This window comes from Haliaeetus albicilla, chromosome 3, assembly GCF_947461875.1.
Source record: "Haliaeetus albicilla chromosome 3, bHalAlb1.1, whole genome shotgun sequence".
NCBI classification, from domain to species: Eukaryota; Metazoa; Chordata; class Aves; order Accipitriformes; family Accipitridae; genus Haliaeetus; species Haliaeetus albicilla.
In genome coordinates, this window is record NC_091485.1 from 55192583 (window position 1) to 55214622 (window position 22040).

Genomic DNA, 22040 nt, shown 5'->3' on the forward strand with positions numbered 1-22040 from the left:
ACTCATTGCCTGTAAAATCTATTGGAGTTTTTTGAGGGACTCGATACATTTGTTGAAAGGGGTGGTTCAGCCAGTATAGTATACTTCAGTTTGACATGGTCATAACCTACGTTTTTTAAAGAAACTATGCTGGTGACCCAATGGGGACTCTCTTTTCCAGTGCTTGCCTAAAGAACAAGAAGAAAAGTAGGAATAAATAAATGTTATTTTACAATGAAGAGTATTAAATCATTAGCTGATAGTTTCGTCCTGTACCAAATAAATTACTAGAGTGGTTCTCCCAAGTCATCTGTACTGAAACATCTGATACACAGCTAATTCATAAATGACCTAGAAGAGGGATGGATAGTGAATTTGCTGAGAAACAAAATTGACTAGAGAGTTGCAAAAGGGTCTTGTGATAGATGCAATTGGACAATAAAATGGTAGGAGAGATTTAGGGTTGGTAAATGCGGAATAATGAATATGGGGAAAAATAAACCCCCACTATCCATACCAGTAGGTGGGCACAGTATTATATTAGTTACTGTCACTCAGAAAAGAGTCTTTGTTGTCACTGTGGAAATGTGAGGCAGTGTTCAAATGTAGTCAAGGCAAATAGAAGGCAAAGTATATTATGACAGGAATAGAAATGAAAATTTGAAACATCATTATGCCAATGTATAAATATAGTATGTAAAAGATAGCAGGATGGCAAAATGACATGGAAAATGTAGAGAGTAATCTGTTAGCTGTTTGTCAAAACACAAACTAGGTTGCAAAACAAGGAGTTACAGTAAACAAATAAAATTCAGTATTTTCTCAGCAGTGCCTGATTAAATTATGCAATATAACTTACTGCTGTAGTATTTTACAAAGGGTATTAGTGTAAATGATTGAAAAAGGGATTAGATGTGTTCTAGGCAGAAAGGGGGTCTGTCGGTGTCTTTTTCAACACAATGGTGGTGTTATAACCTGCAGCTGGCTTCCTAAACCATTGATTGTAGGAAACTGGGAGGGGTGTCAGCTTATCATAGAATCATAGAATCGTTTAGATTGGAAAAGACCTTTAAGATCATACAGTCCAACCGTCAGTGCAACACCACCATGCCCACTAAACCATGTCCTGAAGTGCCACGTCTACACATTTTTTTAACACCTCCAAGCTTGTCTTATTATACCCTCCCCTTGCTACCAGCCAGGGTGAGAATGGGGTGGCCAGCTCAATGCGCATTTGGTCTGACTCAGAAGGTCGTCTTGTGCTTTCAGAACATCAGACCTCCTGCTCTTAACTTGTGTTCATACTTCCAGGAGTCAAAAGGTAAATATTTTTAGCAAGCTGAAAGAAATCTTGTAAGAACAACTACTTTTGCCAGCCAAGTCCTTGGATTTCTCCTCTGATTACGTTACAGACTGAGCGTAGCTTACTTCCTAAAATTTTGTATTTATCTGTTAAGGTAGTTTTGCATTTAAATAAAATATGTTCTTTAAACAACAGTATTTAGCCAATGACAAAACTGTAGTAAAACTCTTGCAAACATTTACTTTTTGCTTGTCATTATCTGCCTCTAATCTACAGTATTATTATGTAGTGATTCTTGTGATATTTTAGCTTTTAAGTATCTTCATATAACAGAAACTCTGTTAGAATGGTAAAGGTTGGTTTTATGTCCTGACTTTCTTCACCAGACATTGCTTTTTTTTACACTCATTTTCTGTATCAGGGGAGCAAGCTTACAGTATATAGCCTTTTTAGCTATGTTGGAAAATGCTGTTTAAAAATTGTTAGCTGCATTTCAAAATAGCTATTAAAATATCTCTGTATATAAAGTTGGTTTCATAGATATGAATGTTGTTTGTTTGGGTTTTTTTTTTAATTCTTTCTTTCTAGACAAAATACTGCTGTTTTACCTAAGTCTGCAAAAGTTCTTGACTGGCACCCCAAAGCTTGCTCTAGAAAATTAATTTTATTTTTTATCAACTGAGATGAACTGTGGGTGATAAAAAGGAAGAATTCATAACAATCAAGACAATTTCTACAAGAATTACTTTGAAAAGTAAACTCCATTTCTGTAGGAGTTGTATATGACTACCCAGGCTATTATCTTTATTTTATCCTAAGGGGCAAGAAGTACAGAGCTAACATATATTAACCATTGGAGCAAATAATATTTAATTGAAAAGGAAACAAGCATGATTATGCAAAGGGAATTTAATTCATTTAGGGTTAACTCCTGACTCCTTTTTTCATCTGAAGCTGTGTAGCATTTAGGAAATATTCCAACTTATGGAACTGGAGCACATTATACCAGAGCTATACTTCTTTCCTTGTCATAAAATACTCAAGTCTCGGGTTCCTGCGAAGGCAGCTCCAGAGCAGACGTCCAGAGCGGGGATCAGACTTCTGTGCGCCTGCTGTAATGGCATCTGCAGATGCAGCACGCAGCCGGAGTGCTCTGAAGGATCGTGCCAACATTTTTTTGGCTTTTCATAAAGCATTTCTATGTTATTCTTGCTCTGCCTTATCTTCTCCTTTCCCCCCCACCCCACACATTCCTACATTTATTATAAAGGTCCCTTGAGGATTTGTAGATATTCCCTTTTGAAGGGGAAAATATATTTATCAATGTCTTTTCTTTTAAACTGCATGCTCAGTAGTAAGACTTGCTCTTTGGGTATGGATGTATATATATATATAATTAGAGATACTTAAAAGCTGACAGAAGTAAGGATGCTATTCTGGACTCAGAAGTTAATCCTTCCTTTACCAGTCATTTGTTGAATATTTGAGAGACATAGCTGTTAATGGCAAAGAATTAAACAAAATTCTTCCTGAACAAAAATCTTACTAACAGCTTTGCCTACTTTGAAAATATTGTGCAGTGTCCCTATTTATCAGCACGTTCCAAAGTGTGTTAAATACAGTTTCAGCTTTCCTGATGCATGAATTTGACTATTTATGTGTGACACAGATTCCTTTTCCCTGAAAAACAAGAAGTGTTTCGTCAAAACGCCTACTTAATAAGGACTTAGGCTGACATGATGCTGCAGATGGATTTCACCCTGAGCCGTGGGTTAGTTCCCTCAGCGTGGTGTTCAGACTGGCTTGTTTTACTCTCAAGGGCTGGGTCGGGAACGCGTAGCCGGCGCGGCAGACAGGGCAGCGAACGGCAGCCTGCAGTGGATCCGAAGCCTTGGGAACCAGCAGGGCCGGAGCCTTTCGACACGTGCTCCTCTTCCCTTCGTGTCCTGTGGGCAGCCTCCGCAGGCCCGGCGAGCGGGGCGGAGGAGCTGACCCGTTATTCCGCGCATCCCCCCGGCCCTCCTATGCATGTCAGGCGTCGCGCCCTGCGTCCTGGCAATGCCTGGCGCCTCGTGGCCCTAGCTGATCCGTGATCTAGCGTCCACGGGCCCAGAGTCACCAGCAGGTCACCGGCTGCGTGGTTGGCTTCTTCGGTTTTATTTCCGCTTGTGCTCGCTGATGCGAGGGCCTGCTTACGCAGCCCCCCGGCACCCCCCCTCCCTTCTGCTGGCACTGCTGCTCTAGAGGTGCAGCCCACCTAGAGGTACGGCAGCGCGCCTGGGATGCTGCTAGCCTGTCGTCGCTTGCTTCCCTCAATAAGCTGCCCTTATAACGACACAGCACTTGCAAAAATGACCGACAGCTTCTGGTTTGTCTGAAGCTTGCACACACAGCAGTATTTTGGCTAAAATAATTTTCCCTAGTAATCAAGTTGATAAAATGTACTGAAGGAACATCGGGCTTTTTTCCTTAAAAGCCTGTCTGACTGTAAAGAATGGATTGAATGAATTAGGGGGGGGAAAAAGTTGCATTAAATTTCGTTCTGTGAATTCTCTGCTAAGAACGGTCATCAGTTATTCACTGCCTGCTGCTCGGTAATGCAGGTAGAGAAATTCTCGGTCATGTTGAAATTTTGAAATGCAGTGTTTCAAAAATGAGGAATAATGACATTTGGACCTCATTAATCAAAAAAAGCCAAACCTCTCTAGCATCGGAGAAGATGATGAGTACAACATACCACTTAAGACTGAAAATGTAATTTAACAGGAACTACAGAGACAGACACACCTTTGAAAATCTCAGGCCACTTTAGAAGCTGACCGGTGAACATAGGAACTTAATGTTTTACCCTATTTTTTAAAAATCTTGGGCTTTCATAATACCTTTCAGATATCTAATGTTGTCAAATAGGAAAAACCAGGTTTGAATAGTTAGAGACTGGCCAAGATCCCAGGGCAAGGGGCTGGGCTAGAAGTGCTAACGGAGCTTCTCACTGCTTAGACCACTGGCTTTGGCTCTTTCACAACTGCTGAACAAACACTATTTTCTAGTATCTTTTCAAACCTGCAGGGGAACAAATGTGAGCCATAGTGAAGAAAGTTAGTTTTGATGCCTTGAATTATATTTTTAAAATTATTAATCAAAGCCTTTTTCTTTCCCCTAGCCTTTTCTTACGCTTATGAATCTTCACTGTTCACCAGATGTCCACACATTTCTGTGCAAAGCCTTTGTCCCTGCCTGCCTGGAGCAAGTTCACGTGATTCACCCTTGTCGAAGCCTCTGTGAGAAAGTGTATTCTGACTGTAAGCAGTTGATGGACACTTTTGGTATCACGTGGCCTGAAGAGCTGGAATGTACCAGGTGGGGTATTTTTCATGTTGACAGGTGGTAGGGGTGACATTTTCATATTTGACCTAGACTCAGTTGAAAATCTGAGGCAGGATGTTAAATACCACCTTGCTGTAGCTTCCTCATCCCTGGTGACCCTATAGTGCTTATGCATAGGACTATTTTTTTATTAAAACTTTTTCATTATTCAAATGATCACCTATGTTTCCTGCTTGTGACTTTTTTACAACAAAGTTCTGCAGCAGTTCTTTTCAGTATTCAGATCCTTGCTAAAAGAAGCTTTTTACTGTAAGTTTCTTAAAATTTAAAATATTAAATGTTACAGTGTAGATTTTGCTTTGGTTTCTGATCTCTAAACTAGGGATGGTCATACTTACTTCATGGGGGTTTTATAAGTAATTGCTCACAAAATAATGAAATATAAAAACATTCTGTATTTGAAGAGACACAGAGCATTAAATAGTAGAAGCCATATCTTACTCCTAACCGCTTAAATGTGCAAATTCAATCTTGTGTTGTTTTTCCTGTACTGCCTGCCAGAAGTCTCTTTTTTAAAATTTCGCCTTTTTCTCAAAGGTGTTCACAGGTCTGTTCCAGAGACAAGACCGTTAATACTACATTTGGGGAAAAGTTGAGTCTATATATATTAAACGGAAACCACAGAAAACACTCCAGTGTAATCTTCTTGAGAATCTGACCTTCAGCTGCAGATATTTATAAATTATTAAGGCCAGATGGTTAGGATTTTTTAACACACATCAGGGCAAGAAGTACAGGGAAGGAGCAGAGAGTGGAAACTCAAGTCATTTTGCTAACCCCCATGCAGTTGCTAATCTGTAATAGGGCTGATGGAGAGCTAGGACTGTAGTCCTGTGCCATGATCTCTGGTAGAAATCCGTATTGGAGTGAATATGACAGATGGTATTAATGCCATTTCCCTTAATTCTGCAGAAAAATTGAAGTTGTGGCGTTTTAAAACAAGAAGGAATCAACTTTTCCCATCTAGTGTGAGCTTCTGTGCGATCGTAGTGCCACTCAGAGGAGCAAATGTCTTCAAGAATTGTTTTGAAAAATTAGGAAAGATTACGAGTGAAGCCAGTTACTCAGTGTATCTTTCAAATGACATCTTAGATCAAATTACATTTTTGCAGGAATCACTGCAGCTTTAAATTATTCTGTTACTGCTAGCATTTAATGAAGATGAACCTGCTCTGTTCATACGTGAAATGATGTCTCCCCAATAGCCGGTACAGAGAAGTCCATGTAATGCAGGATGCTCTTAAAACAGCAGATGTTCTCCTGCTGGAGCCCATGGAAGAGGAGCTGGTGTGAGGATGGGCAGTAACTGGAGTCCTGAGATTCACACTCTTGTATTCTTACAGATATACATAATGCCTATTAAGACATGGGTGACTAAAGTCCGCACTGGTGCCGTGCATACTGGTCTGACCCATGGTTAATGAAAAAATCTGCTACAGAATCAGTTTTCTTAATGATTGGTCTGGATTTATTTGGACAGCATGATAATGCAGAGAAACAAAGAACTGAAGTTTTTTTGCTCAAGCAGAGCTTGGAAACTGACATCGAGGGATTTATAGTAGCGTTTGACAAAGAACATTTTGAGATAACAGAATCTTACTTTAAAAGCTAGAATGCAAAGCTTGTTCTTTTAAAATACGTGCTTAAACTTGGAATGCATATAAATATAAATCCCATTTTGAGTAAATGCTTACCTGTTTGAGTTATACTTACATCAGCTAGTTTGAAGGTATGTCTAACACTGCTAATACTGTGTTAACCATATAAAAAGGTCGCGTATTGTGTCCAATTACATGTTTGAGCAAGTGAGTCCTGAGCAATTTTTAAATGAATATTATGGAGCTAGAAAAAAAATTGCTAAAATGGTGACCTTTTTTACAATGCTTATCTTTTCTGCTTTTGTCTTTTTCAGTGAGATGGTTTTATAGTTGTCGACAATGAAATTTCACTATAACATAAAAAATTATAATAATAATCATACAGTAGTCATCAGTTAATTCTAGATACTGTCAGCCTTCTTTCTTTGTTCCTTGATTGAAGCTTGCATTTGACAAGAGTGTTTTCTGTCTCCAACAGTCTACTGTTAACCAGCTTTAAAAAAACCAGCTACTGTAAATATTTTTATGTACATATGTTAAAAGTTTAGTAGAATTTAAGACTCTAAATTGCAATCTGTGTAGTGTTTCGTAAGCATTAAAACAACAACCAGAGAACAACAGTTAAATAGCTGTTTGAATAGTCTTCTAAACTGAAAATATTTGAAGTCTGTTTTTTAAAATGCTGCCTGATTTTTTTCATATAATGCACATTTTGCATTATCTACAAAATTTAACAGTGCTTAGAATCAGATTTTTTTCATATTTCTAAGAAATAATCATAGTGAGAATGAGGGGTATTAAGGTATTTCCTCTTCTGTTTATTTATCTAGACTAGTCAATTGTGATGAGACTGTTCCTGCCACGGCTGCTGTAACTACAAACGTACATGGAACTCAGAAGACCCCAGGCCAGACCCGAAGGGATTATGGATTCTGGTGTCCACGACACCTACACACTACCAATGGACAAGGCTACAAGTTTCTAGGAATTGATCAGTGTGCACCCCCATGTCCCAATATGTACTTCAAAAATTATGAATTGGATGTTGCGAAAAGCTTCATTGGAATAGTTTCAATCTTTTGTCTTTGTGCTACGCTTTTCACATTCCTGACTTTTCTGATTGATGTTAAAAGGTTTAGGTACCCGGAGAGGCCGATCATATATTACTCCGTCTGTTACAGCATAGTCTCTCTAATGTACTTTATTGGATTTTTACTTGGGAACAGAACTGCCTGTAATGAGGCAGATGATAAGTTAGAAATTGGTGAAACAGTTGTTCTTGGCTCCCAGAACAAAGCTTGTACTGTCCTTTTCATGGTTTTGTATTTTTTCACTATGGCAGGAACTATATGGTGGGTGATTCTTACAATCACTTGGTTCCTGGCAGCGGGAAGAAAATGGAGCTGTGAAGCTATTGCACAAAAGGCCATGTGGTTCCACGCAGTTGCTTGGGGAATACCTGGTTTTCTAACCATTATGCTCCTTGCAATGAACAAAGTTGAAGGGGACAATATCAGTGGAGTCTGTTTTGTGGGTCTCTATGATCTGGATGCCTCTCTGTACTTTGTGCTTTTGCCGTTGTGCCTTTGTGTTTTTTTTGGTCTCTCTCTTCTTTTAGCTGGTATTATTTCTTTAAATCATGTGCGGCAAGTCATACAGCATGATGGCAGAAACCAGGAGAAGCTAAAGAAATTTATGATCCGAATTGGAGTTTTTAGTGGTTTATACTTGGTGCCTCTTGTAGCACTTCTTGGATGTTACATCTATGAACTGGTAAACCGGAAAATCTGGGAAACGACTTGGGTATTTGACCACTGTGACCAGTACCATATTCCTTGTCCTTATCAGGCAAGTAGCAGTTTCCTTTATAAATAATACTTGAAATTTAATTAACAAAAACCCTTATGCATCACTATGTCTGCCATGTGGTTAGTAAATTATTTTCACGTTAAGTAATCAGTTCAAGAACATGCACTGATTAGTTTCTTTTTAAGTCAAAATAGGTGGTATGGTACTTTTGCTTTGAAATTTTTCCCTAATCAAATTGATAGCACTCAGCAATTCCAACTCACCGCTCTAAACGGAATATATAATCTTTGTGATATTTGAACTTCATGTTACAAATTGTGTTGAGGGAGGATCGTTCTTTACAGTGTCTGTTCCTGAAGGTAGTTGCTCAGTATTTGGGTGCATAGCTCAGTATCAAAGTACCTAAGGTGAATTTTCATCAATTTCAGTTGCAGCTGAAATAATGATTCTTGAAAATTGAGTCTAAATTGGATTTAAAATGTTGCTTATAACCATAGTTTTAAAATCACTCTCATCTTTTTTTTCTTCAAAGTGTAGAAGTGTAAAACACTTGAAATTACAAAACAAATTTCCAGTATATTTTTTCCATGATAGCTGTCATTTGCAGGCTGATTTTCAGTAATGTGAAGAAATCTTTAAAAAAACCCAAACAAACAAAAAGCAAGTAAAACCAAAAAAACCCAAACAACCCAACAGCACTTTAAATTGCAGAGCTGTTTGTATTTAACATTTGACTCCTTAAAAAACCACTTCCTTGGAAAGGCTTTTAAAGTGAATCTGCCCATATTCAGTACTCTATGGATTTAATCTTTTGTAAGTACATAAAAATCCCTGCAATTGCAAGTAATTTGTGGTTTGTTTCTTTCCATTTAAGAACAAATATAAAACAAGACTCCATCACTAAGAGAAATGCGAGTGTCTCATGTCATCTTTCATTGCTTTGCACTTACCATCTTATGTTTTTACTGCAATAAACTATGATTAAAAAGAGGAGTATAAACACAGGCATTATGGAATGATAAGGCTTGATCCTGCTGCATTCTTAAACATCCTCTATATCCTCCGTATTGAAGTCAGTGTAAGCTGAGAGTAGCACAGCTCACAGACTTCTTGGGTTTTTTTTCTTCCATTACCATTCTTAATGAGTGCACTTTTGTCTTCGGTGGGTTTTAAACTGAGCTCTGTATCAACCTAAGTCGTCCAAAATACACAAGGCTGAAAACAAGGCTTTTATGCTTTTCAAAAAACCCACTTGTTTTGTAGTGCTTAAATATAACAGCTTGGCATAATAACACAGAAAGAGCATGTATTCTTAGCCTTTAATTAACCCATTGGAAAGAGTAAATAGCAACAGGGAATGTTACACAGACGTACCTAATGGGATCTGTCCCTATAACAAACAGCGTGTGCTAACTGTGGAGTAGCTTAAAGTGGCATGCTCGGCCTTGGCTTACCTGAACTAGCTTGTAGACATTTATTACATTGGCCAGATCAAAACCAAATAAAAACAAACTTCAGCTGAAGTAGCTAATGTTACCTGGCTAACAAAAGCAGTGACTTTCATAGATGGGACTGGCAGATAAGCCAGGTAACGTAAATTAAATTTGCAGCATGGGAGCAGGAGATAATAATCTCTTACTGAGTTATATGTCTCAGCTCCTATGATCCTGTTCTGCAAATAGGTGGATTAATTTTGCAATAAACAGAAAACTACTATGTAGTTCCCTGCGGCTCCTTGACGATGCTGTCTAATCTGATTAACTCCCAACTCATCCACTTACTGTTTCTTTTAAGTTGAAGGGATAAATCTTATACATACAAACTATTTCTGGAGAACATGTTTACTAATACTATTACCCCCCAAATTATGTTTCCTTTCAATTTAAAAGAAAAATATTTCCTTCTGACTAATCTCCTCTCTGTGTATTCAGCTGTAGACATTAACCAGGTCTGACTTGACTGTACATGTCTAACATTTGTCCACAGTACAAGCCTCAACAAAGAACAGCAGCCGTAAGAGAAAGTCTCTCTTTTACATAATTTGTTTGTTTTCTGCATTTAAAAAATTAATCAACAAGTATATTTTCTTCTTTGCATTTATTAAACTTTGTTATCTTATAGGCAAAGGCACTAGCAAGACCAGAAATATTTTTGTTTCTGATGAAATATTTGCTGACATTAATTGTTGGCATATCTCCAGTCTTCTGGGTGGGAAGTAAAAAGACCTGTTCTGAATGGGCTAATTTCTTCAACAGAAACCGCAAAAGAGAGTAAGAACAATTTTTTATTCCTGTTTTTTAAAGTGTATAGTTTAAGATGAGTTGGATTTCAGACATGTTTCTTTAAATATAAGTCAGGTAATCAAAATGTTGTCCTTAGGCCCTTTCTTTTTCAGAGTCTTAATGCCGCATATGGGCATCAGCAAAATTCCATTGGAGTCTGTGGAAGTTTTACATATGCGATGACTTTTTGACAACATTTTCAGAAGATAGAAAATATTTTCCTCTGCTGATCTGTTCTCTTTCATAGAGCAGAAGACATATTGTTGTGTTTAGCATTGGCTAATAAATCTCTGATTTCCAGTTGAATGAGGGAAGATAATTTCAGCCATCAATTTAGATCTTTTCACGTGTTCAGTTGGCACAGTACTTAGCTGTGTTTACTATCATGCAGTAATAACATCCTCTGCTTTTCTCCTCTGCCAGGCTTGTCTTATTTTAAAATTAATTTTCATTGACCCATCTTTAGTATCACTTTTATTGTATTAATCTACAGTTCCTCATTTTTTTTCTGAAACAGAATAATTCAGTTTTATTACTTAATTTTAGTAAATTTGTATCTATGGATTTAAACAGATTATAAATGTCATCTCCATTTCTTGTCATTTTTTCCATTCCTTTTTTTTTTCCTTGATTATTTCTTTTTAGATTATCTGTGTTACTCGTAAATTATACTGTGGTTTTAGATCTTTTCATTTCTTTGGATTTCCCAAGGCAGCAGTCCTTAAGCTCCTTTTATTTTACATCTACATTCCTTGATGGTGAGCTTATAGCTTCCTTTCCCTCTCCCCTCTTTTTCCATTTCCTGTATAATTTTTCGTGTGTTTCAGATGTTAACTGCTTTCAGCTGTAAGAATTTAAAAATAACAAAGTCAATTTTGTAATGTTTACCTTTTTTTCCACTTGAACGAGGTTTACTTTACATAAAGTTAATTTGGTAATACAGCTGCTTATGAGCTAATCCTGCTTTCTTCTCTTAGATGATTAATCTACTAAAGTCATTGGACCTACTTGCAGAAGTAAGAAATGTACAAATCTGCTTTATTTAATTGTTCCACAGACACAATTACTTTGGAGCCATTATGATCAGATTTTTTTCTCTTTTCACATGTAATTTTCTCCCTCGTTCGGTAACATCCAGCTCAGATTGCATCTTTGGTTGCTATTCTTCCACTTTTTTTTGTGTATGAAGCTATATTACATTGTATCTAAGGTTATCCTCTTCATTCAGTTACATGCTTGTATTTTCTTTCAGTCCAATCAGTGAGAGTCGAAGAGTGCTGCAGGAATCATGTGAATTTTTCTTGAGGCACAATTCCAAAGTTAAACATAAAAAGAAGCACTACAAATCAACTTCACACAGATTGAAAGTCATTTCAAAGTCAATGGGGACTAGTACAGGTGGCACAACAAATCATGGAACTTCTGCAGTAGCAATCACTAATCATGATTACTTAAGCCAAGAAACTGTTGCAGAAATTAAAACCTCTCCAGAGACATCTGAGAAAGAGATAGAGGCAGACGGAACGTCAGCCCAAAGAGTCGAGGAAGGTGAAAACAGTGGAGATCAAATGTTATCTGGTTCTAAACTGACCGTGGATCAGGTGGAAAAAAGAAACAAAGCAGATAGCACATGTGATATGAGCAGCTTGGCTGAGAGTATGAAGAGAGTAGGTGAAGGAAGGTAAGGCTCCTTAACTCAGTCTTTTGCTTGTTTATGAGTATTGCCACTATTTTTGTACATTTTTTATTTCTTCCCTCTGAAGAATCACTATACTCTCAGTATACAGTTAACCCTCAGTAAGTGTCAAGAGTACTGTAATTCTTACAAACTGTTTCATATGGGCTATTTTATATTTTTGTAAGATTCTTCTTCTCCTTTTAAGCATTGAGTGCTGGAGCTTCAACTTGTAGGATATTCTTGTATTGTTGAACAGTGACCCTCAAGAAATCGGTGGCTGCAATGCAATCATTTTGAGAGGTGACCCTAAGCTTGGAAGAGTATACAGAACTGTATTGTGTTCTCTTGAAAAGAATATAGCTTAAGATATATTATAATTTCATTGCTAAAAATGGGTTTTTTTTTCCAGTGTAATGCACTGTGCTTAAAATTGACTCCCTGTGTTTTATTTTTCATTACTTACAGAATAACTCCTAAAAATGATTTTGTTGAATCTCCTCCATTACAAAGCAGCTGTTCCCAAATACCTGATGTCTCTCAGTCAGCTTCCGTATCACTACTTGTCTACTCAGCTTCAGACACCAGAAGAGAGTTGGATTCAGGAAACAGTTCAAACCCTTGAAAGATTGAAATTTTATATGAACATTTTCAATGTATAAAACTGATACGGATTCTGTGTTACACTGGAAGTAACGGATATTCTGTGCCTTATTAAAAAACACACATATCTTGCTTTGCACTTAAAAAATGTTAAGTTTTGTTGTGGGGGGCAGCTAGCAATAATGTACTATATTTAATCCTATCCAGGAATAATGGAAATTGAAGTTCTCTAGGACACGGCTGGACTGACTAGCAGTAATTTAAGAAAAAGACGAAAGAAACAAATATTATTCCCAGTATAAAGAACACTTTGTAATGAATTGCATTAAAATAATGCTTAGAAAGCACTCTTACTTTTCAAGGCATAAAAGTTCTGTCTGCATCTTTGATATTTTTCAAAACTTGTTAATTTTTTTCTCTTCTTTACTCTGTCTTAAACAGCAGTATCACTTAAGGGATACACAAATTTATAAATACTCTAAATTATGTGTCATGATGTATCAATTATAGCACTGTTTTGTGGTAGCTTGTACACTGAATATGAAAGGGAATCTGGAATTATGGTGATTTATTTTGTACATAAAAATGAATTTTGTAAATAACTGACTGCATAAGGTCAATATTTAGAACTACTGTTTTGTATGTATTGTACAAACTTGGTAAAGTTAACATGCTTCCATTAGGTTGTTACTAAAGTCAACAGTCCTGTGATGATCAGACAATGTTACTTAGTTCTGAGTAAAGCAGATTGTGCCTTTATATATAACATGCACCATACACTGTGCATTTGGGGCAAGACTGGTCAGACATCTGTGCATCCTGTTACAGGGATCATGCCTTAGATGCAGCACTGCTTCAGAAAAATGCTTCTTGGAGCCCCTCCTGGTGTGGTGTTCCAGTGCATCATGCCAAAGAAGAAAACACTTCAGATCTCTCGCGGCATGGGGGACAGAATCTGAAGTATACACTTTGCGGTTTTTTACTGAGCTGCAGTGAAATTATATGTTTCACATTGTTTCTATGCAAGTAACTTAATTTTTTAGAATTCTCTAGGGAAACATCTTGCAGAAAATAAACTGTTGAGTTATTAATATACAGGCTTGTTTAACAATATATTTACTTAAAAGAAGACCTTAATACTTTTTCTACAAAGCTTAATTTTCTATATGCTACAGCAATATATTTTCTTTAAATCAAAAAGGCCTTAATACATGTAGCCTTCCTTATGATAGGGTGGTTCTCAAGAGCAAGTACTACTGACGTGGATAAGAATTTCATCGTTTGGCTCTTAAGAAATCCTGGCTCCAATGAAGTCAATGTGATTTATTGCTTGAGATAATTTGGAGCCAGGATTTTGCTGTTTTCTAAACCTGAATGTCAATGGCTTTTGTAAGACTGTTCAGTATCTTGATTACTAATAAAAATATTTCTCAATATTTTGATATTATGCAGAGAAATTATTGTGTTCCAATTTGGGCAGCATTCATGGTGATACTTTCAACAATCAAGCAAAATTGCGTGGGTCAAAGGTCATGTAAATGCTGAATCAACAGGAACTACAGTTCTGATAAACCAAAATTATTTGTTTTATCCATCGTGTATTAAAAATTGAATGTATTTACCTTTATATTGCAGCATCTGCATTTTAGCATTTGTAATTTATTGCCTTAAATAGGACATGTTATTTCTTTCATGATTTCCCCATTAAAAATATACAGAATTCTTACTGCTGAGAAAGTGAGAAAGATCCGAAAAATCTCCTGTGAAAATGCACACTAAGTGCCCTTCATTGTTGTAGTCATGTTTGTAAACGGGTAACTTTATATACATGTTCAGTAGTTTTGTTATTACTGTCTTTGTTCGTAATAAAATATCCTGTTGTATAGTAAGAGTTTCCGACTTGATATTTCTTATTAACTATATGTAGCATGTTTGTTGCTCTATTACTGTAGTATTTTTGCACCGAAGACACTTGAATGTATTTTTTTCTTAGAGCTGTGTGAGGTAATAAGTATTGCAGTGTTTTTATCCCTCCTGTATGAGAAACTGAGACAGAACAATGGTGGGAATTGTTCACATGAACACGGAGAGTTACGAAAGAATGAAAAACTGAACCAGGTCTTTCATCCTAAGGTTTAGAGCATTCTTTCTTTCATGACTTCTAGTTAAAGACCTCCTTTAGATTACATAGACTATGTATTTCCACACTATGTGCTTGCTGCAACCTTCTTAAAATGTCGATACACATCTTTATTTAATATTACTCCTTTTTTCAGGTAGTTCAGAAGGTCACTGCTCTAAAAAAGATTAATACAAAGTAAATCTGAAGATACAGCAATACTGTGGGTTTAAAAATAGATGCATTTTCAAAGAACTGTGAAATACTAAGCAGTAATCATAACATTCATTGGAAGTGAAATGCATCGGTGGTAGATGGAGACTGTAGCACTTGTGTGTTCCCATGCTGCTGTACCAGAAATAACGTACAGACTGTGAATTCCCAAGGTGACCTTTATAGCTAAAGAGATTGTGGTCTCCGGATGCTTTAACCTTGAAATACCCAAGTAGTAACTGGAAAGTTAAACAGCTACTTGAATGCCCACAAAAATGATGGAGGGGAAGAAACTGAAAGAAAAGAGGTGCAGAGATAAGTCAGGGTATGGAAGACTGCTGTACAGTGATGGACTACAGAGAAGCTCATAAACGGTTTATCTTAACAAAAGGTGTTTGGGTTATTTGCTTTCGTCTGTTATCTGACCAGAGTTAAAACTGAAAATAAGCAATTGATATTAAATGGGCTTTTCTTAAACTGCAAGAATAACTTCTTACTAGAACATCACCATCAACTGAAGTCATTTAATCGAGACTGGCTATCTTCTGAAAGATGCTCTATAAAGCCAACAATTGAAAAGATTGGTACAGCCATTTTAGTCTTGTATCCTGCCTTTGTTTGCAGAAAGCTAAAATAAAGGGTACCGACAGCTTCTCCAAGCCTTAAAATATGTGCCAAATGGTCTTTTACTTCCCTTCTTTCTCTTAATGGATCTCTCATAAATCACTTCAAAGCATGCATTACACTGAGTTTTCAGGTTGCATATAAAACCTTTCAAAGGACAAGATAAATTTAACATACTAGATCATATTTGATTTATGATATAAACAGCACCTGAAATTACTAATACAGTAGTTTTATGGTACATGTCGTGTATACTGTATTTTACCCTCCTATTTTCCTAAATTTTTTTAGTGAAAAGTGGGGTAAAGTTTACCTGGAGTATAAAATAAATCTATGCACATATTTGGAAAAAAAAAACAATCCAAGTTTGTAAAACTAACCTGGGATATGGAAAAAATGGTTATTTTGTTTTTAGCATTTAAAAAGATAATAAGAAAAATTTCTGCAGTATTTAAAACCTCTTTAAATCTTCTTGCTTTTTGAAACTTAATTCAGGAATGGAGCACTAGCAAGCTGAAGCAGCATACAGTTTTCTGACAATTGTTCAAATGATTTACAGAGAACTGTAGGTCCTTTTTCTTTACAGGATACAGAATATACTTGGTTTAAAGACAGTCAAATCCAGTTGAATTTCAGAAGCAAAAATAAAAAAAAAATTAAATATGAAAAGTTGATCTTCTTTAATAAAAATAAGTTCAGCATTCTGCAAAGCACCGAAAAATGCAGTAGCTGAATAGAATGAGGAATCACGTTTCCCTTTGAAGTTTGACCACCCAGTCTCAGCGTGCAATTTCAGAAGGCTGCACATCAAAGGAGAAATGCTACATCCCTCCCTTGACACTGGCCACTTGTTGAATCGGTCTTTGAAGGTATCTGACAGCTCACTGTTTGGCTGCATTCACTGGTAAAGATCTCTGCCAGTATTAACCGCTGGTATTTGCAGTAATTTCGATGTCTGGCACCAAAGGCATTTTAGAGTCTCATGGGAATAAATGTTATTTCCTGTGCATTACCTTCTTTTGCACTTATTCTTTCACTCTTATTTTTGTCATACTTATCTTACTTACCTTTTTTTTAATGGACTAGAGTTTAACTGTAATTAAAGGAGTTGGGCAACCTATACCACACCTTCATGAGCTGTCTGCTTTGGATCTCTAGAAGCAGAGCTCAGAGTATCTTTCTGATGTAAGTCTTTGAAATTCACTTCTGTATATTAACTGGATTTTACTTCCTATTAAAAAGCACTTGAGATGCAAAGTATAATTAAAAGATTAAAAACATGCCAGGACATTTATATCTGAGCTCTTCATTAATGCTTGTTCCCCCTAGTTCAATTTTGTTCATCAAAACTAAATCTAAAATAAAAGTTTGCTTTATTTCAGGTCTTACTCGTTAAAATAATGACAAACATAAGTTATCTTTAAAGATACAAAGATCTTCCTTCATTAAATAGCTCACAGCTGGTTTCTCAGCACAAACAGGAGTGGGAGAGGAGAATGGTTTCTGCAAGAAGAGCTGTGTGGAAGAAAGCAGTTTGGGGGGAAGGGAAGTGCTAAATGGGCACTCGGTACGGGGTGTAGGTGAACTGGAGGGACACTGGTCTGCAGCCTAGAGAGCATACTGTCAGGTGTGGCCGTGTAGTCATGAGAGAACATCAGGTGTTTTAAGCGGAGAGGAGTACACTGATATTTTAGGACTCACTCTTGACATACAGGGTGAAGAGAAACGGCAAGAAGGAATTTTACTTCCATTAAGTAGGTTTGTAAGTCACAGAGGTGATGGTGGGATCATTCGACGTGGCCACCAAAGGGATCTTAACAGGAAAAAGGATGTTCCGTGTTGGTCCTGTATGAAGGATGACCAAAGTATCTATATTTTTATGAAGATAAATTGCATCCCAGTTTATCTTCCTGATGTTCTGCCTGACCATATGAAACTGGGTCACAAGAAATTACATGGGTACAAAAATAAGATACTGCCAGATAAGGTCCTGGAGGAAATGATTAGCAAGCTAGTTAATTAGTCGATGGCTTAAGCTAGCTGGGAAGCTGCATTCTCTCCACACCCACCTCTAGCAGTATCACACCTACTATCCAAGAGTGCATGCAAGTCTTGATTGACCCAGCCGAAGACGGAGGATTTGAGGATGCTGAAACAGCTGAACAGGTTTCTTGGCACTGGGTTTGGGTCACTGATGTTGCCCACCGGACACAGTCCTCTCTGGGGCTTGGTCTCCTTCCAGATTCCTACGGGCAGGGCTGCGATCCAGACTTCCAACTAAAGACCGAGGGGATGCACTGCAGGGATTACCAATGCAGACATGTATCATTCCGTGAAACGTGAAAAGGTGGCACTGACAGGGGTGTGACATGCCAGTGAGTGGATGAGATGCAAATGTGTTGGGCTGGCTGAAGTCAGGACTCGCCATGGAAATTAATTGGAGCTCTTTTCCTGTGATTATAGTGGGCAAGATCATCCTGAGAATGGACACTGTGAGAGACGCTGATAGTTGGGATGGGGTTCTCTATGGAGAGAAATGGAAAATCACCAAGCCAGTAGGAAAACCCAAGAAAGCATACCTGATAAAAAACAAGCGAGGTCTTTGCTTTTTAAATTAATATAACCTCAACAGCTTTAGATATTTTTAGGGCACCCATATGAAAGTTTCCCTACTTGGCAAAGAGAAATTGTGAACTTGTAAATGAGATTTTTAATCAACCAAGAGGTGCTGTAATTACAGCAAAGTTACAAGGACAGAAGTAAGGAAACCACGCTAGAAACAAAGTCATGCCTCACAAAAGCATAGTTAGATGAGCACCTCGTGTAAAAATTGTAACTCAAAGATGGACTTGAAAAGGCATTTTTCTTCACGGGAACCTGTTGGTCTTTTGCTGTTCTGGCCAAACACCATTTCATCTCCACGTGAGCCAGGGATTCAGTGTTGTGCTTGATCCTTTTTTCCGGTGCCGCTACACTAGTCAGTTATTGATGCAAGTCAAATAAGATTTCTCTTTTAGCACATATAATAATTTTAATGCAAGAGTTTATCTGTTGAAGTATCCTCGAGGCTAGGTGTGGGATGAGCCCACTGAAACGCTCGTGGTGAACCTCTCTGACAGTGCCCGACCCAGCAGCCCCTATGAAGAGTGGGTCACCAGTGACCAGAGGAGGTAGGTGCTGCCCCGAAGCTCCACAGCCCTGCTTGCAGCAAGCCATGGCGCTGCTTCGCTGAGGTCAGGCCACCTGGGGGGACAGCGTGGACGTGAGAAGCCGGGTCTCGGGAATGCCGCGAGCTCCAGCACTACGTTCCACAGGCAGAGCCGCGGTGACCGTGCACGTTCAGATCTGTCACTGCTGCTGTGGCTCTGCCCCCCTCGCTCTGTCTCCTCTCTGAGACAGGGGGTTTTGTGCAACTGTTGTGTGTCCTGGGCCAATTCATTTGTTTCTGTGACCAAATCCTCTTGCATCCACAGGCTTCTGTGTATTTTGTGTGTGCCAGCCGTGGTGGCTGTAGACCTCTGCTTTCTGCAAGCCGCGCTGAAGTGCTACGCAGCCCTTCCTCAGCCTGCAGCCCGCTCCTCATTGCTGCCTTGCTTATCCTGAGGAACTCCTTTTCAAAGGGCTTGCTGGATTAAAAAAAAAAAAAAAAAAAAGCATTTCCAAGTTCAAGTCCATTCCTTTAATTTCAGGATTATCACTAATTTGAGGTACTATCTTCCAAAACTGGAAGGACAGACCTGTGGCCCTGCACTTGGTGAATGGTGTAGAAAACCCAAGATTGTTCCCTTCAGTGAAGAAGCTTTCCTGTCTGGATGCAGCATTGTATTTCACATCCTAATAACTATTTGCTAGCGCAGGATTCAAGGAAATGTAGCTTTTCAGTTCCGCAAAAGGCCTTTCTATTCATTGAGTATTCATGAGGCAGCCAAGTAATTTTTCTACCATTGACTAATTCAGAGCCACTCTAATAAGAAAATATTTCTCCTGAGCCTCAGCTCTCTCCCTGCACATGATAATTCACTGGAGGCCCAATGAATTTAACTTAAAACTGGACTGAATTAGTTTTCCCATTCTACCATGTGCACAAGTCCTTGAACAACCTGATCTAACTGGACCTGCTTCGCCCAGCTGCACTCCAGACATCCCTCCCAACGCAAACATTTCCATGACTGCAGCCAAGGATTGTGCCGAGGATTGTCTTGCAGAGGTACGGACCAGAGTCCCTCAGAGTCAGACATTTGCCACCAGCAATCAGTGAAAACAGGTCTCAGTATGGGCTTTTCGTCATAAAATTTACACTATGGAAATGTCTGGATATCCTGAGTTATCCTTTATCAGTGAAGCAGACAGTTTTCCCAAATAGTTTCATTGATGTTTAACTCTGACAATTTGTGAGTGGTGTTTAGTTTAAAATATTCAATGCTTCCATTATTTTTGTAAAAGCCATGGCTATAGGGAAATGCAACTATAAATCAACTGATGACTTGGACAGAAAAAAAGATCTGCCTAGAAGCCTCAGCAGGCTGTGAAAGGACCTGTTTCCACAAGCTGAGCTCCTTGGTATCTGAGCTATGTCCTGGTCTTGACTTGTTGGTAACAATGTTAAAGATTTATCTCCATAGAAAACTTAATTAATCTGAGTAATAAAAAGTGTTAATCCTCTCTCTAGTGTTTTCTGTTGTGCAAATATACAATGTTTCCTATAGTAACATTAAGAACTGCCGTGTGCTTATTCAGAAGTAAAGAATTAACACTTAAGTCCAGGATTTTTCTCTCACACTGGGAAAATGCCATCCTCCTGTATATGGACACAGGAATCTTCTGCAGACAAGCCTCCCAAGGGTTACCATTTGCTTTCCTGACAGTTATGCCCCTCTTGTCTCTGACAAACTCTGTTGTGCTCTCACCTCTGCCTGTCCTTTCTGGCTGTCATTCAGATGATCAGGGTTTTTTTTCATGGCTTGCATAGTGAACTGTTAGCATGACTTGACTGTCACCTGGAGGTACAGAGTCTCAGCAAGCAGAATATGGATACAACTTACGCTTTTAAGCTTTTCTCAAAGGCAGAAACAGGGCATCACTGCCTATTCTAATCCACTAAAAATCTGCCCCAAACTAGTTTTTAAGATTCAAGTGTTAACACATGTACCTGCAAAACACTGCTGTGACTACAATGCCATGCTTATAATTTTATGTAGAAGCCACTGGAAGATTTTTTTTTTTTAAATAAATAGGTGTATCTGTGCTAGTAAAGTAACGAAATAGAGGGAGAGAAGTTTGGGATTATTTAAAAATATTAAGCGTGCTCTATAAATAATATATTTAAATTAAAAGGTGTTAGAAGGGATCGAGGCCATCATCCCATGGATTTTTAGACAGTTCTGAAGTTTTTTTGTGGAAGAAAATGAAATCTATTTCTTAAACCCGTAACAAATTTTCCTGAGAGCTCTTACTTTGGTTTTCTTCCACAGCAGTACAGATGGCTTTTTGTTTCCTCAATCAGACAGGCAGGCTGCAAGGAGCCATTCGAGAAATTCAGCAGTCTTCTCTGATCTCAGCGTTTTACATGGACTTACAACTCACCCTAAAATAGCAGTAATAAAGTGAACAAGAGCTAAATGATGAGCTCCACAATTAAAAGCACCGAGGGTAGATCAGCAAAGATCCTGCGTGTTGCGATGCTGAGCACAGCATTGCTGAGCCTGAGCTCTCTGCTGCTTACCCTGGGGTATGCATGTGTTCCCCAAAGCAATGCATAGATAGAACTGACAATCACAGTCAAAATCCCCAGACATCACCAGAACAGGGAAATTTATAAAGCAGCAAGAGTTAAAAGCAGATGAAAGGTCCAGGTCTTGGCACTTACCTTACCAGGCCTTTTTGTGACTCAGGATCCTCAGCCTTGAACATCTAATATTTAGACACCTAAGCCTGGTTTTCCTAGCTATCAAAAGCCACATCTGAGAAGAACCTATTTCTAAGTGGTTAAAGCTTCTCCTCACTGTATAAGGAGACCCTTCCATTAGATATGGGTCTGTTCTACCAGATTTGGAATATGGACCTGGTCTTCTCTACATTAACCATGGGCAATGGCCTCCCATGATAAAATGCTCCTAATCTTTCCTACTGCAGTTGTTTCACTTTCTGAAGACCACGGAATGAATAGCAATTATTTACTGGTTGAATTCAAACCAGTGCTCTAATAAATAGTATTCATAAACTGGAAGAGTTTGCACAAGAAAGGTGGAGAGACCCAGAGACCCAGTGGGCAGCCCCTTGAATTTAAACTTTATAGCTGAGGTGAATGGAACACATGTGTGTATGAACACATCCTCCTCTCCAGGCTTGTGGGGCTGGTTTTTGGGATGCTGAGAGGCTATGTGAGGAGGCGGGGAAACAGCTCAAGTCGTAGCAGAGAGACTGCATGCATGGCACCAGCCTGGCGGTG

The 22040-nt window shown here is 38.3% G+C and overlaps 1 protein-coding gene across 1 annotated transcript in view; it reads left to right on the top strand.

Annotated features, from left to right (window-relative positions):
• The window catches only part of FZD6 (frizzled class receptor 6), a 32895-nt gene extending 18370 nt beyond the window's left edge, over nt 1–14525 (top strand). Inside the window, exons 3-7 of the mRNA XM_069779823.1 lie at nt 4446–4642; nt 7098–8115; nt 10198–10346; nt 11611–12039; nt 12502–14525. Coding sequence (XP_069635924.1) covers nt 4446–4642; nt 7098–8115; nt 10198–10346; nt 11611–12039; nt 12502–12658 — 1950 coding nt within the window. The 3' untranslated portion in view covers nt 12659–14525. The remainder of the gene's footprint in view (nt 1–4445; nt 4643–7097; nt 8116–10197; nt 10347–11610; nt 12040–12501) is intronic.
• Nucleotides 14526–22040: the final 7515 nt, after the last annotated feature.